The sequence below is a fragment of the Agelaius tricolor genome, unplaced genomic scaffold (genome assembly GCF_023055355.1).
Source record: "Agelaius tricolor isolate 1412-34295 unplaced genomic scaffold, bAgeTri1.0.p SCAF_18, whole genome shotgun sequence".
Lineage (NCBI taxonomy): Eukaryota > Metazoa > Chordata > Aves > Passeriformes > Icteridae > Agelaius > Agelaius tricolor.
The window spans coordinates 16,340,760-16,353,987 of NW_027269278.1; the positions used below are offsets into that span (position 1 = coordinate 16,340,760).

Here is a 13,228-nt window from a genome sequence, read left to right on the forward strand (position 1 = left end):
GAACCACCTGCAAAGCTGCACATTCCTGTTAAAAACCCATTTCCAAAAGCAGGAGCTGCTCCACGTGCACCAGGTGGAGGCAGGAGCAAGTGAAGGGATCAGCACTGGCAGAACTAATCCCATCAGAGCTGCAGGACCTGCGTTTCCCGGAGCACCACACAAAGGAAGGAGACTCACCATCCACTGAGCATTTGCACCACAATTCCTTCAGTGATGGCTCTCCAGATTAACAGCACAACTCTGGGATTCCTTAAGCACCTGTTGAACAGTCCTTGAAGAGCAGATCTGTAGGGTAGAAACTCTTCACGAGACTTTCCAGAGATTTCAAGTTTAGATATTTTAAATTAAAGGCTGAAACGAGCAAGTTCTCTAAAATGTCAGGTGCCTTCCCTGTGTTACTGTCAGATCACAAGCGTGAGACAATTAAAGAGGATTCCCTGTCTGTCCCTGCCTTGCTGGGCTCTGCCCTGGCCCCACTCTGGTTCTCTCTCTGTCCCACTGCTCAGTGGTCTCTGATCTCTCTCTGGCTGAAAGAGCTGGGATTGTTCAGCCTGGAAAAGAGAAGGATTTGGTTGACACAGTAGGCCAACTGTGGCCTTCCAGTAGCTGAAGGAAAGATGCAGAGAGACCCCTTTAACAAGGGATGGAGGGACAGGACACAGGGAATGGCTTCACACCGACAGAGCAGGGTTAGATGGGATATTGGGAAGAAATTCTCCCCTGTCAGAGTGGGCAGGCCCTGGCACAGGTGCCCAGAGCAGCTGGGGCTGCCCCTGGATCCCTGGCAGTGCCCAAGGCCAGGCTGGATGGGGCTGGGAGCAGCTGGGACAGTGGCAGGTGTCCCTGCCATGGCAGGGCTGGCACTGGATGGGCTTTAACCATGGTGGGTTTACCTGTGCCTTGGTGCTTCTCTCCTCACCTGCTGCATCTTCACCTCCCCAAGGAACCTTTGCTGCATTTGACACCAGAACCTAAAGCCCTTTTTTCACCCCACACAGCCCAACAAAATCCCCTCCCCAAGCCCCACGAGCTTCGGCCACAAAGGAACGAGTTCCTACAGGAAGCTCAAAAGAAAAAGGTTAAGGAGAGACATTGAGTTAAAAGTTTTATTCATTCAACATCTCACATTACAAATATTTAAAAATTATATGCATACTGGTATAAATAGTCATTTGCAAACTATTTAATAACATTAATTTTCACTAGCACTTCAACAAATGAACTCTTTAAAAAAAGTAACTTGTGTTATATAACTTAGAGTAGAACATACAAAAATATGAACTTAAACGTGAAAATGACTTTAATAAAAAATGAATTACCCTTATTTAAAATGCTATAATAAATACTACAACCTCCCCATACACAGTAAAAACTATATGGAAATTCAGCCAAGTAGTACAATTAACTGACATACTTAAATAACTTTTCCTTCTGATAATATGAGCAATACATTGGGGGAAAAACATATTAGGGATTAGTAAAAACTAGACACCCACTTGCTAAAAGTTTCACTTCCAAAAAATATAACAAAAAAATCTGATGAAAATTATAAAAACTAATTATACTTTAAAATTTAAAAATATAAAAAATAAAACAGTTGAATACAATATTGTCCCAATTCTTACAATGCTATCACAGTAGCTTTAAAATAAGATAATAAAATAAAGCAAATGACCAAAACGTTTTATTCCATTTTTTTTTAAAAATAATCTCAAATTTACATTAGTAGAAAGATTGATTTCTGATTCTTTTCTTTAGAAACACCAGCAAGAAAGAGGATTTACTAGAACAGTAGAAAATGACATTTTTAAATGTCTGCAATTAAAAACAAAGAATTACACTGCAAAGATCTTCCAGAAGTCTGAAATAGGTATTGCACATAACTTGAAGTTAACTTGCCACAATCCATCACATTCAAGTTTTAAATCACCTTTGAACAGAAGGTTTGAACTCTTCAAAAACACAAGGGGTGAATTATCAAGTCTTTCCAACAGCATCCTTATAAAACGCTAAATTCAGTCACTGCAAGGTTGAAATTTGCATTCTGCAGAGGTCTGTGTATGGAGAAGTAGAGACTATACCAAAAAAGCACGGGGCAGTGGGGTTCCTTTACATATAAAATAATCAGAAACACTTTATTTTACATTGCAAAAATAACCATGGAATTACTCTGTCACTCCCCCGGGGAACGCCGCTGCTCATTAATGACACCCCCCCCACCGGTAGCTAATTACACGTTAATGAGCCTGGGGCTACACGGTAACCCCAGAGAGCCCCGTGCCATCAGGAGGCTGGGCCAGCACTGTTGAAGCACAGAGTAATGGAGAGAATTGTTTATGCCCTGTAAATCGAAGTGTAACCAAAGGATCTGTAAACACGCTTGTCACACAATCACAAGTGAATATTAGTAGAATAACGATTTCTTACATTAGTCATGCATACTAACATTACATGCCTGCCACCTAGCAGGCTCTCTTTTATTCTTTAAATATAATTTAAAAGAGCAGACACGGTTCTGCATCAAACACCTAACATCGATTCTTTATTAATAATAAAAATGGCTAAACATTCACCAAAAACGTCTGCATTTGTGTATAATTTTTAAAAACTCAGTAAGAAGCAGTAGACAATTTTGATGGTTCTTGACTTTTAAATTTCTACACTATATTTATGCATTTAAATTTCATGGGTCTAAAGACAAGTGTCATTTGTCACTTTCATGCTTTTTCTTCTTTAATTCTCAACTTTACATATACTATTTCTTAAATTATATGTACACCAAATACCTGGTGCTGGGCTAAGATGTTTAAGCAACATGCTTTCTTTTCTCTGCAGATTCTAAAATAGCATTGCCAGTGCACAACATCCATAATTCAAAATGTATGCAGAGCACTGAAATGTATAAAAAGCAGAATATAAGAAAATAAAATTTATTAAAATTATTTATATTAAAAAATGAAGTATATGAAGATCTCTCAGTAATAAAAGTACAAAAAGCTACTCTTTGCAATATGAAAAATTGAGGTATTGCATAAAGAGATATCCCGTCAGTGAAAAGTGTGCCTAAAAATGCTCACTGTTGGAAAAACAAGATATACAAAAGTAGTGCATAACAAATATACATTATGTGCATGACAAAATAAGTTAGCTACAAAAACACTGTACCGAAATTCAGCAGGTCATGTACAAAGGGAAAAAATTATTATTCAAAGCTAGTTCTCAAACAGTGTTATTTTCTTGTAATGGAAACCCACCTCACCTGTTTGCTGGGTAGGATCGGCACAATAGCACACCCCAAGCCACCTACAAGCATTAAAAAAATGAAAGGAACATTCCAACTAGAATTATGTACTTCAGAGAAAAAAAAGTCCCTGACAATCTACACAAGAGCACTCTGCATTTGCATTACTGTTGTCAATATTTTCAGGGATTTCAGTAAAAGCAGCTCCCTTGCTATACTTGACTAATAGACAGCAAATGTCTCCATTTTGACCTTTGGAACTTGGTAAGGTATCAGTTCATTAAAGCCTGTATTGAACAGAAAAACTGCTTCTCATAAAGATAATGGGGTCTGGGGGAAAGGGATGAGGGGGGCTTTGAAGGGAGCAGATGTTTTCCAAGCAGTGCCAGGGCAAATCTTTGGTTTGGGAGACTCTCGGGTGGTCCCAGGCCCCTGGGGCCGGGCAGAGATTGCCACAGAATCACTTTGTTTGCACACTGCTACATCCTTGGTGGAGAAGTTGGCCAGGGCATTTAGTTGAAAAGTACTAAAAATAAATTTTCAGAACTACTCCTTCATTCATCTGTTTCAAACTAAACCCTCTGCACCCACTCGTCAGCATTCGCTTCGCGTGTCCTGGGCTGATGCTTCTCAAGGCAGGACTGAGTCCCAATAAAGCCGGCGTTAATTGGCGATGTTGGCACTTCCACCTGCGTGTCTTTATCTCCCCACAATTAGTTCTGAAGAGCTGGGATCTGAGCTGGGATTCTTTCTACAGGAAGAGTAAGAAAGGCATCTGCACACCTGCACCATTCCGTGCACACAATTCGGCCGGCGGTGCAGAGCAGGACTTGGGAACTCCTTGGGTTCATGCCTTCTGTTACAGCTAAATTTGAGGGGATAGAAAACTGACTTTACAGCCAAGATGGGAAACCAATAAGCAGCCAATTTGAGTTTGTGTGCCACAATGGAATAGCAAAACTCCAGTAAAAATCAGTGATATCCTTGAGGTATCTTTAGGTTTTCTACTTTTTCACGTCAAAATGGAGAGCAAAGGCTGGCCCCTGATGAATGTTAGTATATTAGGATATAGAGTTATATATAGCCATCAAAAATAAAATCTATATATTTATCCTTCAGGAGAGGAAATGCCAGTTCACTAGTTGTCATTACTCTAGCTTTGGTAGGATATCTAGGGCTGTAACCAGACAATTGAGTTCTCTTAAAGAAAAAAAAAAGTGCACTCCCCCCTCAGTAGTAACTTTACTCAACTTTTACATTCAGGAATTCTTAAAATGTAATCATTTTGATGAAAATATAGTAAGCTCTGCCTATCTCGTTAGTAATTTGGATGTGGGTGGTAGCCAGAGGCACGGTCAGATACACACCGAGCTAAAATTTCAGCCTCAAAACCCTTAAAAGAGTTTAAAAGAAAAAAAACAAACAAAAAAAGATCATTATTATAGTGCTGCTTCAACTTTGCTCATGCATTTCTGTTGCTTTAAACATGCTCTTTCCTGTTGGTAGGTAAATGCTAACTTCATTTGTTGCTGGAAAAATCCAAAAACAACCAAAAAAAAAATAAAAAAGAGAGGCAAAAACAGGCTTCCCTGGGGGAAAAGTGTCAGAACAGACTGATAGTGTTATTGTTACACGGTTATTTAATAAAAGTATTATTATGTTCTTTATTAACAATAATTTAATTAAAAAACCAAAATACTCTATTGTTTCAATTCTCTTCTCTTAATATTTTTTCTCTCCTCTAAGAAAACGTTGCAGGAAATTAAGTGTTCTCTCGGTAGTAAAGACAAGAGAATGCAACTCACTTGCAACATGTTATCGATACGAAAAGGAGTTCCCAATACAGTTTTCAATGACAAGATTCTATAAAATACCCATTATAGGTCATTCTTTCATTAGACTATTGTTAAATTACAGACTACTACAAAAGGACATGCTGTGAGTGAGGGGCGGGGTGGGGAGGAACAGAAGAGTGCACTTAATTGGAGGCCTGCAAATGAGCGATCCTTTAGTTCCAGCGGAATGAAATATGTCTCGGGCGGTCCCCTCCCTCCTTGACCAGGGGCTTGTGGAACTCCCTGCCAGCCCGGGAATGGATAGCAGCCCAGCAATATTCACAGTAATACTGCAGACACGTCACGTTAGCACAGAAGAACGGGGCGAACTTCCCGCCGCAGCGGGCGCCCTGACACTCGTCACACAGCTGATCGTCCAAGACATATGGCTTAACTTCCACCTGCAGCCACAAAACGAGACAGTTGGTCATTCTTCAGTGCACATTCTTAATCCCACACCCGTGTTTTAGCAGGGTAGACAGCAGTTATGCAGTAGGGAATGTTAAAATCAAGATTTCCCCCTCATGACACCTGGACGTGGCTGTTGAACACCCCAAATTCCAGGCACTTCAACGCTTCTACCCCCTCTTTGATCCTGCAGAAAAACCCCAGAATTCAGTGCTGACCATCAGTCTGATACCTGCTGTCACTGATTTACAGAAACAACCTACTGACTGACAACAAAACCTTGGATCATTATGGGAGTTATTTTTGATACCCAATTAAGCTCTGTCCCTTTCAGGCAGGAATGGAAACTGTTTATACAACACTGTAACTGCTGATTAAATATGCACGTGTGTCTGAAGTTCCAGTGTTAAGACAATTCATTTACTCTCTAAATAAACACTTCATTTCTGTATTTTTTCCATGGCTTAGTCCTCTCAGCAAAAGGAAATCCACCTGATCTTGTTGGGATCAAATGAGAGGCTTACCACAGGACTGATGCCCTCCTACGCTGCTGGCATTAAGGACCAGGTGATGGGCAGGAATTCAGAACAGCAGAAATAAATATAGGTACAAGTTCCTGCTCTAGAAGGGTTTGTGAACCTTCTCTGAAGCTCACTGAATGTGATGTTTTCACCAACATTTTCAAACGCCCAGGCTGTGACTGGTATCTCTGCTGTTATCTCTGCATCTGGCCTGGGGCTGCTCCCCTCTGCACCTCACAGGCCTCAGACACACCTCAGGCAAATAAGGACATTCACAACTTGCTGGGTTTTTCAACCCACCCAATTTTATCACAGTCCAGATGGCACTGCAGTAGTTTGATGTCATTTCTGCTTACAGGACACATAAACTGCTCAGACAGAGCACAGCAGCCTTTTTAATGACCTGTTTTTCTCCTCTTTCAGTGCTCGAGTTGCATTTCCCAAAACCCTGCCCTGCCAACTCAGTCAATTTGTACAAGAGCAGAAGCAGGCAAATATTACTAACACCACATTCCCCATTTCCCTAATCTGCTCTGCAGTGGGAGGTTGGGGATTTTTGAGGAGTGTTGCCTTCTCCAAGTGCTAAAAGGACAAAAGTGCCACACAGGCCTCCTTCATGTGGTGATTCTGCTCCATTCCCTCTGCTCAGCCACCTTCAGAGGCTAAACTGCAGAGCTCAGGTGTCCTTGTCACATTAATTCTGAGTGTGACAGGGCTGGAACTGCTCCCTGAGCTGGGCACAGAGGATTTCCCAGCTCCAGGGAAAGCCCCAGTTACAGCAGCTCCATCAGGCCCTCTCAGGGTGGGAGCCCGAGCCACTGAACCCTTCCTGTGCATTATCTCAGGGCACACCCTTTAGCAGCACTCCTTGCCTAATTTTACAGGAAATCCTTTCTTGTTACTGTTTTTTTTTTACTAATTTTATTTTTCTTTTTGCAGAAAAGCAGTATTGGAAGACTAAAAATAAATAGAACTTTAATAAAAACTAGTGTTGCTGTATTTTTACCTCCCTCATGCACACAATTTCTCATATAATGAATCCTCTCTGAGCATTATCTCCCCAAACAAAAACTATACAAAAAATGAGGAAATAGGGAGTGGGGGGAGAGAAGGAAGGGGAAATAGATTGCAAAATTTTTTTTCAGAGTTTACAAGTACTTACTTAAATTTGTAGTCCCACCAGCTTCAATGGACCTATTCACCCAAGTGTCTGCTTATGCAAGCACAAGTTGCACAAGGGCAGCCCAAATTATTTGTTCAAAGCTGTACAGAACTTATTTCAGAGCCAAGATTAGAACAAAGACATTCCAATTCACAGGCCCACAGTCAAATTGTTGTTACAATTCTTCTGCTTTATAACTAAAGCAGAAGTGAAAAGATAATGGGCTAATCAGCCAAGTTTGGAGGTTTTCCACTGTATTAACTTTAAAATTAAGATCAGCAGTGACAGTCATGTAGGAAAAATCCAGAGACAAAGGATGAATTACAAGAGGAGATGTGAGCATCTGAGTTTCCCAAAACTGTGGTCTGAGTATCACTGTAACTGGCAGTTACATTTTAGAGAGATGAAGAGGGCAGAAAGTGAAGCGCTGATCCATTTGGCATATTGCTCTAATTTAAAATAATAAGGAATACAATAATAAAGGAAAGAAATAAGCAAGCACAGCCTTTGCACAGGCTGTGGAGGGTGACTGCAAGGCTGCAGGGCACAGTAACAAGCTTACAAGGCATTACCAGGATGCTCTTGGACACCCAGCACACACTGGAGCGGTTCTGCTTCTTCTCCCAAAGGAGAAAGAGCTGTGGCAGGCACCTCCCTCCCTGCATCTCACAAAATCCCCAAATCCTTGCAGAGGGAGCATCTGAGGAGCTCAATATTCTTGGAAAAGGCCAAGGCAGCTGCCACACTTCCCACTACACTCAGCAACTCGAGAAAAGCCTTTTTCACAGTCACCTCCCACGTGCCAGCACCAGCAGCTCCCCACCACTCCGCTTCCATCCCGTGCTGCATCCGAGAGGCACTAAAAACAGGATTAACCTGCTGTAACACTCCAGGGACACCTCTGAGGCAGGGAGGGCGTGGGCAGAGGAGCAGGGGGGACCAGGCCTTACCCGTTTATCAATCTCTCCGTGCTGCAGCTGGACGAAGCGGGCGCTGATAGCAGCAATGTAGCTCTGTTGGTTGGAAAACGCCACCCGCCCGGCCCCTTTGGGGTACTTCAGCTCGGGGTCGGTGTCGATGCCGGCGTAGCAAACCCCTCCGTAGAGCCGGTCCATGATCATCGCCAGCTCCACTGCAGCACAAAGCAAAACCAAACAGGGCTCTAGGCTGCCTCGTTTCTCTCACAGCACCGCCTCAGGATGGTTTCTGTCCCCCACTGTGTCACCACAAAGCAAAACCAAACAGGGCTCTAGGCTGCCTCGTTTCTCTCACAGCACCGCCTCAGGATGGTTTGTGTCCCCCACTGTGTCACCACGCTCAGAATTCCAGGCTGGCTTCCCCCAGTGCTCCCCAAACCAGGCTGCACATCCAACATGCCCAGTGCTGCAGTGTGTACCTGCTCGTAAAGGCCGAGGAACACCACCAACAAAAATGGTTTTTCTTGGGTCAAGAGGCTGGGAACCATCCATAACAAAATCACTATCACTAAGGTTCCAAGGCCGGATCTGAACCTATGGACAAAAAGCCTGGTTTTTTTAACCATTCACAATTCAAAGTGTCTCAGTAATATAAATTACAACAGAGTCCTACAGAGAAGAAAACTTCTTAAACAGCTGTACTTTCTAAACTCTACTTGTTCAGCAAAATGGAATGGTAACGAGCTCTCTTAAGACAGACCATTTGAGGATGCTAAATTTCATCACTTCCTTGTTACCCAAATTTCTGGGGAAAAAAACCCTCACCCTCTGCTCACACATTTACTTCATCATGACTGAGTTGTGCTGTACAACCCCCCTGGTCACACAGATCTGCACTGCTCCTGTTGTCCCAGCCTTATCTCAGTGCAGCAGGCTCCAGAGATGCCTGTTTGGCTCCTGTGCTGCTTTCTATTTGGTTACAGCTGGCCAAAGTTTGAAGCACAGGACTAGAGCAGAATTCTCCCCAACTACTGACAGACTTGTGTTAGCCCCCCAATCATTTGTATATTAATAATTTACAGTTCAATGCCATGGTATGTTTTTTAGGGTTTATCTGTTATATACAACACTCAGACAGTATGAATTCTACATGTTCATCATTAGCATGCAAAAAAATACCTGTGTGGAAATACAATTTTTTCTGATAAAAATAGGCATTGTAACTAGACTAAAAAACTTTCTTATGTCTTGTTCAAAAACAGTAAGTTGGTCTTTTCTCTTCTTAATTTGACACCTTAAAGAAATTTTAACATTAACATTCTGAAGACAGAAAAAACTGCATGTGAAGAGCCCAATTTGTGATTATCACCCAGGAATTGTGCAGGCCCTGACAATTGCACCTACCGGTTTGTCTTTGATAGTGGGGCTGGAAACACAGAGATAGAGCTTTCCATCTTCTTCAATGCATGCATCAATCAGTGCCTGCACAGAGCTTTCATCTTGGAACAGCAAAAATGCATATCCTGGCCAAGGGAAAACACAAACATCACTGCTGCTGTTTGTCAACAGGATCAGAATTTCACTCAGAATTGGTTTGACATCATGCTGCCACACAGGAGAGAAAAAGATTTAAGGTGCTCTCAGCACTTATTTCCAACCCACAAGTGCTCTGGTTTTTCACCTAAGGGACAAATCCTTCCCAGCTGCTGTGGAAGGCATTTAGTGCCTTTGAAAAGCTGTTACTACATGTACAACAACAGGGGAAAGAGGGAAAATGGAATAAAGGAAAAACAGGACATTAAGGAAGAGTTCTTTCAGTGAATAATAACTGCAAAGCCATATTTGAAACTTCACCAGTTTAGAACAATCCCAAGGATTAAATTCTTTTTTCCCCCCCTAAACATTGTGTCACTGTCAGACCAATCTTGTGCTTTATCACAAAAAAATTATTCTAAAATGCTCATCTTATTGGTTTGCAGTATTTACCTTTAGGAGGAAAATAAGATTTGCTCTCTGCCTTGTGCGGCCAGTCTACAATCAAAGGACCAAAGCGCCGAAAACTTGCAGTGATCTCATCTGGAACAGGAGAGGAGGGAAAAGGCATAAGCTTAAAATACATTGAACTTAAGGCATTTGAAAGGCACTGATTTCAGGTAGCTTCATCCTATAAACATTCTGTGACCCTCCAGGTTGAGCAGCTCACTGCTGTGCTCAGTAGCTGACGGGGGATCTTTGTGACAAGGCAGAACACTCCTTATAAAACAAGACAGGCCAAAGCTCAAACTGTTCTTTCACTGATAATTATAAATAAAAGCTCATAACCCACTAATTCTCAGGAACTGAGCCACTGCATCTATACTGTTATAAAAGTCAACTGCTCTCATGGGTGACATGAAATTCAGGTTACCATGTCACAGCAGTACATTAGATGCTCTGACACAAAAAAAGTGGGGATTAAAACAATTCTGTGATTAAGAAAAAAACTTTTCAGCTTTATTGCTGCATTTCTTCTAATCACTATCCCAGCAGGCTCATACAGACAGAACACAGAGCTGAGGTGAAAGGAAGCTTCACAACACCTGTACCTGACTTTTTAATTTTATTTTAATAACAACTGCAGTATTCTGCCACCTGTATTTGTGTGATGAACCACCACAAAACCCTGGTGCCTCAGGATGCCCTGCACAGATTCATTCCTGTCTGGGTTCTCACCATGCACAGGTCAGGAGCCACCACAGGACAAAAATCATTGTTGGAAACAACCTCAACTACACAGGAGCAACCAAACACAGAGTTAGGACTTGCTGCCCATCACAGACCTTACAAAACTATGAGCAGCTTTTCCTGCTGCTGGGACATCTGGGGCAATGGATTTATGAGTTTCCACGGGTGATATTGGCTAGTTTAATTTTGCACTTTTGTACTTTTTACCCTGCCGAAGTCAGTTTAATGCGCGGACGCGTGATTTTTTTTTCTTGGTGGCAGAACAACCGCACGGCCTAAACTCATCGAAAGAAAGATCCATTTCCATATCAAAGCTTGGAGAGCAGCCATCCCTGAGCTGGCAGACAAAAGGCTCAGGCCTGGGTGGGGTTTTTACCTTCGTCGATGTCGGGAGGGAGCCCCCCCACAAAGACCTTGCGGGAGTAGCGTTCCACGCGCTCCCCGTTCTGGTGCGAGAAGCAGTGGGGAGACCCCAGGCCGCTGTGCAGGCTCTGATCCCCACGGCCATCGTCCAGGAACCCATCCTCCATGGGGAACAGCGAGGACTGACCTGAAGAGGGGGTTGGAAAAAAAGAAAAACAGGGAAAAAAAAACCATACTAACAGAACAAAGCGCACACTGTTGGAATAATTGGGGAAAATGCACCAGTTGCTGCATCAGCAGAACTGGGAGTGATTTGCCCTCTGAATGAGCAGTTATGTTCTCGATTTCATTGCACCCTTTCGGTTTCCAGCATCATCCAGCAGCTCAAATGCTTCATTTCAGAGGAAAGGTTCCTCCTCATAACAAACCAGGATTTCTAACGGGTGCTCGAGCTGAATGCTTTCCATAATATTTTGTGTTTCCAATGAGGTTTCTTTTAAAAAGCATAAAAAGGGAAGGGAACAGCCAATTTGGTTTCTGGGGCTCTCACAGTATCAAGCCATCTATTCCATTTTCCAGTGAACAGCTTCTTCCAGGGAACAGATAAAATTTCAAGGTGAAAATGGGAAAACAAGAATTCTACCAGTTAGAATTACACATTTAAATTACCTGATAACAAAAGATATCAAAAACCACCCACTAGTAAATAACAAAAATAACCTGAGGAAAACATTGCACTGTCATTTACTGCAAAGACTGAAAATTTTGTCCCCCCTACAACTTTACTTCAGTGTTACAAGAGAGTTTTGTTAATGGCCTTATTCTAAGAGAAAATGTTGTAAAATGAGAAATGTTCCCTTCACAGTCCAACATCTTTCTATGACAATCCTTTATCAGAGTTCCTTAATAATATTTCTTTTAAATAAGGTTCTTTGTTATAAATGCCACTGTATAATATCATAAATAGAGCACAGGAGCTGTTCTCTGCCATGAATTCCCTCTTTAATTCCAATATTCAACTGCTACACAGCAAACTGAGACTTCTATTCATTTAAGGAGCATTTTAGGAATGAATATATATAGGGAGAGTAAGTAATGAGGTGTGCTACAAGTTCTAGGATACATTTCCTTTTGTCTATGATGTGATACACTGTGTCTGTTGTTTCAGGATTCATCCCAATCTACCACAGAAATGTACTGGTGAGGTTAATTTATCCTGGTTTTGCTTCCTCCCCTTGAAAGAAATTGGTTTTTAAAAGGAAAACATCTTGAAAACAGAAAATCTGACCAAGATAGAGACATTTTCTGTGACAAAAATAAAACAGCTAAGAAGCTGAAAGGAAAAAAAAAAAAAAAAGTAGTAAAATCCACAGTCCATAGAATTTCTATGAATAAAAAATGGAAGGCTCGGTCAGGTTGCCTTATTTGAAATTTTGAATTTCAAATATCTTTTACACACCTTTAATAAAAATAACAGTCAAGTATAATCAGGCCTCTCTCTGTAGCTGGGCAAACCTCATTCCTACTATGATAAAAATATTGTAATCTTGACTTCAGCCTTGTTTCTTCCTAAGGAACTGCTGCACATGGGATTTGTTTCATCTCTTAAGACCCCAATCCTGCAGGTATTGTTGGGAGGGAGCAATTCCCAAACCTAACTCCCCTTCCCAGGCTCCTCAGCTGCTGCTGGAGAACTGCACACACACATTGAACCCAGCAGGTCAGACACTCACTGCATTTATGCTCCATCAGCACCAAAAATTCCCCAAATAAACTCCTCCAGCATTGGCATTCATAACACACACACACACACAAACACAGCAACACAGCCCCCCAGGGTCACAAACCATCCAGGTGATGTCCACTGTGATCATTTCAGCTCAGGTATTCCCTAATCCACTTAAAATGCTGATTTATGGCATGCAGACTATGTAAATGTATGTGAAACTGCTCCCTTATAAGCTTAAAGTTTGGACTTTGCCCTCTAGTAAAAACTGAATGTTATTTCTCCCATGAGACATTGTCAACATTAGAAAATTAAAGAGGAATATTGTTAC

The 13,228-nt window shown here is 41.9% G+C and overlaps 1 protein-coding gene across 7 annotated transcripts in view; it reads right to left on the reverse strand.

The window, feature by feature from the left end:
- Nucleotides 1-1,092: 1,092 nt before the first annotated feature.
- The window catches only part of CPEB4 (cytoplasmic polyadenylation element binding protein 4), a 38,191-nt gene continuing 26,055 nt past the window's right edge, over nt 1,093-13,228 (reverse strand). For 5 of the 7 annotated variants that reach the window (XM_071443572.1, XM_071443573.1, XM_071443580.1 and 2 more), the window contains 6 exons: nt 11,185-11,358; nt 10,071-10,160; nt 9,489-9,607; nt 8,564-8,678; nt 8,118-8,299; nt 1,093-5,477 (listed from right to left, as the gene is read on the reverse strand). In XM_071443572.1, coding sequence (XP_071299673.1) covers nt 5,250-5,477; nt 8,118-8,299; nt 8,564-8,678; nt 9,489-9,607; nt 10,071-10,160; nt 11,185-11,358 — 908 coding nt within the window. In that variant the 3' untranslated portion in view covers nt 1,093-5,249. Of the gene's footprint in view, nt 8,027-8,117; nt 8,300-8,563; nt 8,679-9,488; nt 9,608-10,070; nt 10,161-11,184; nt 11,359-13,228 lie in introns of those variants that run through there. The other 2 variants (XM_071443574.1, XM_071443575.1) reach the window with 2 other exon arrangements.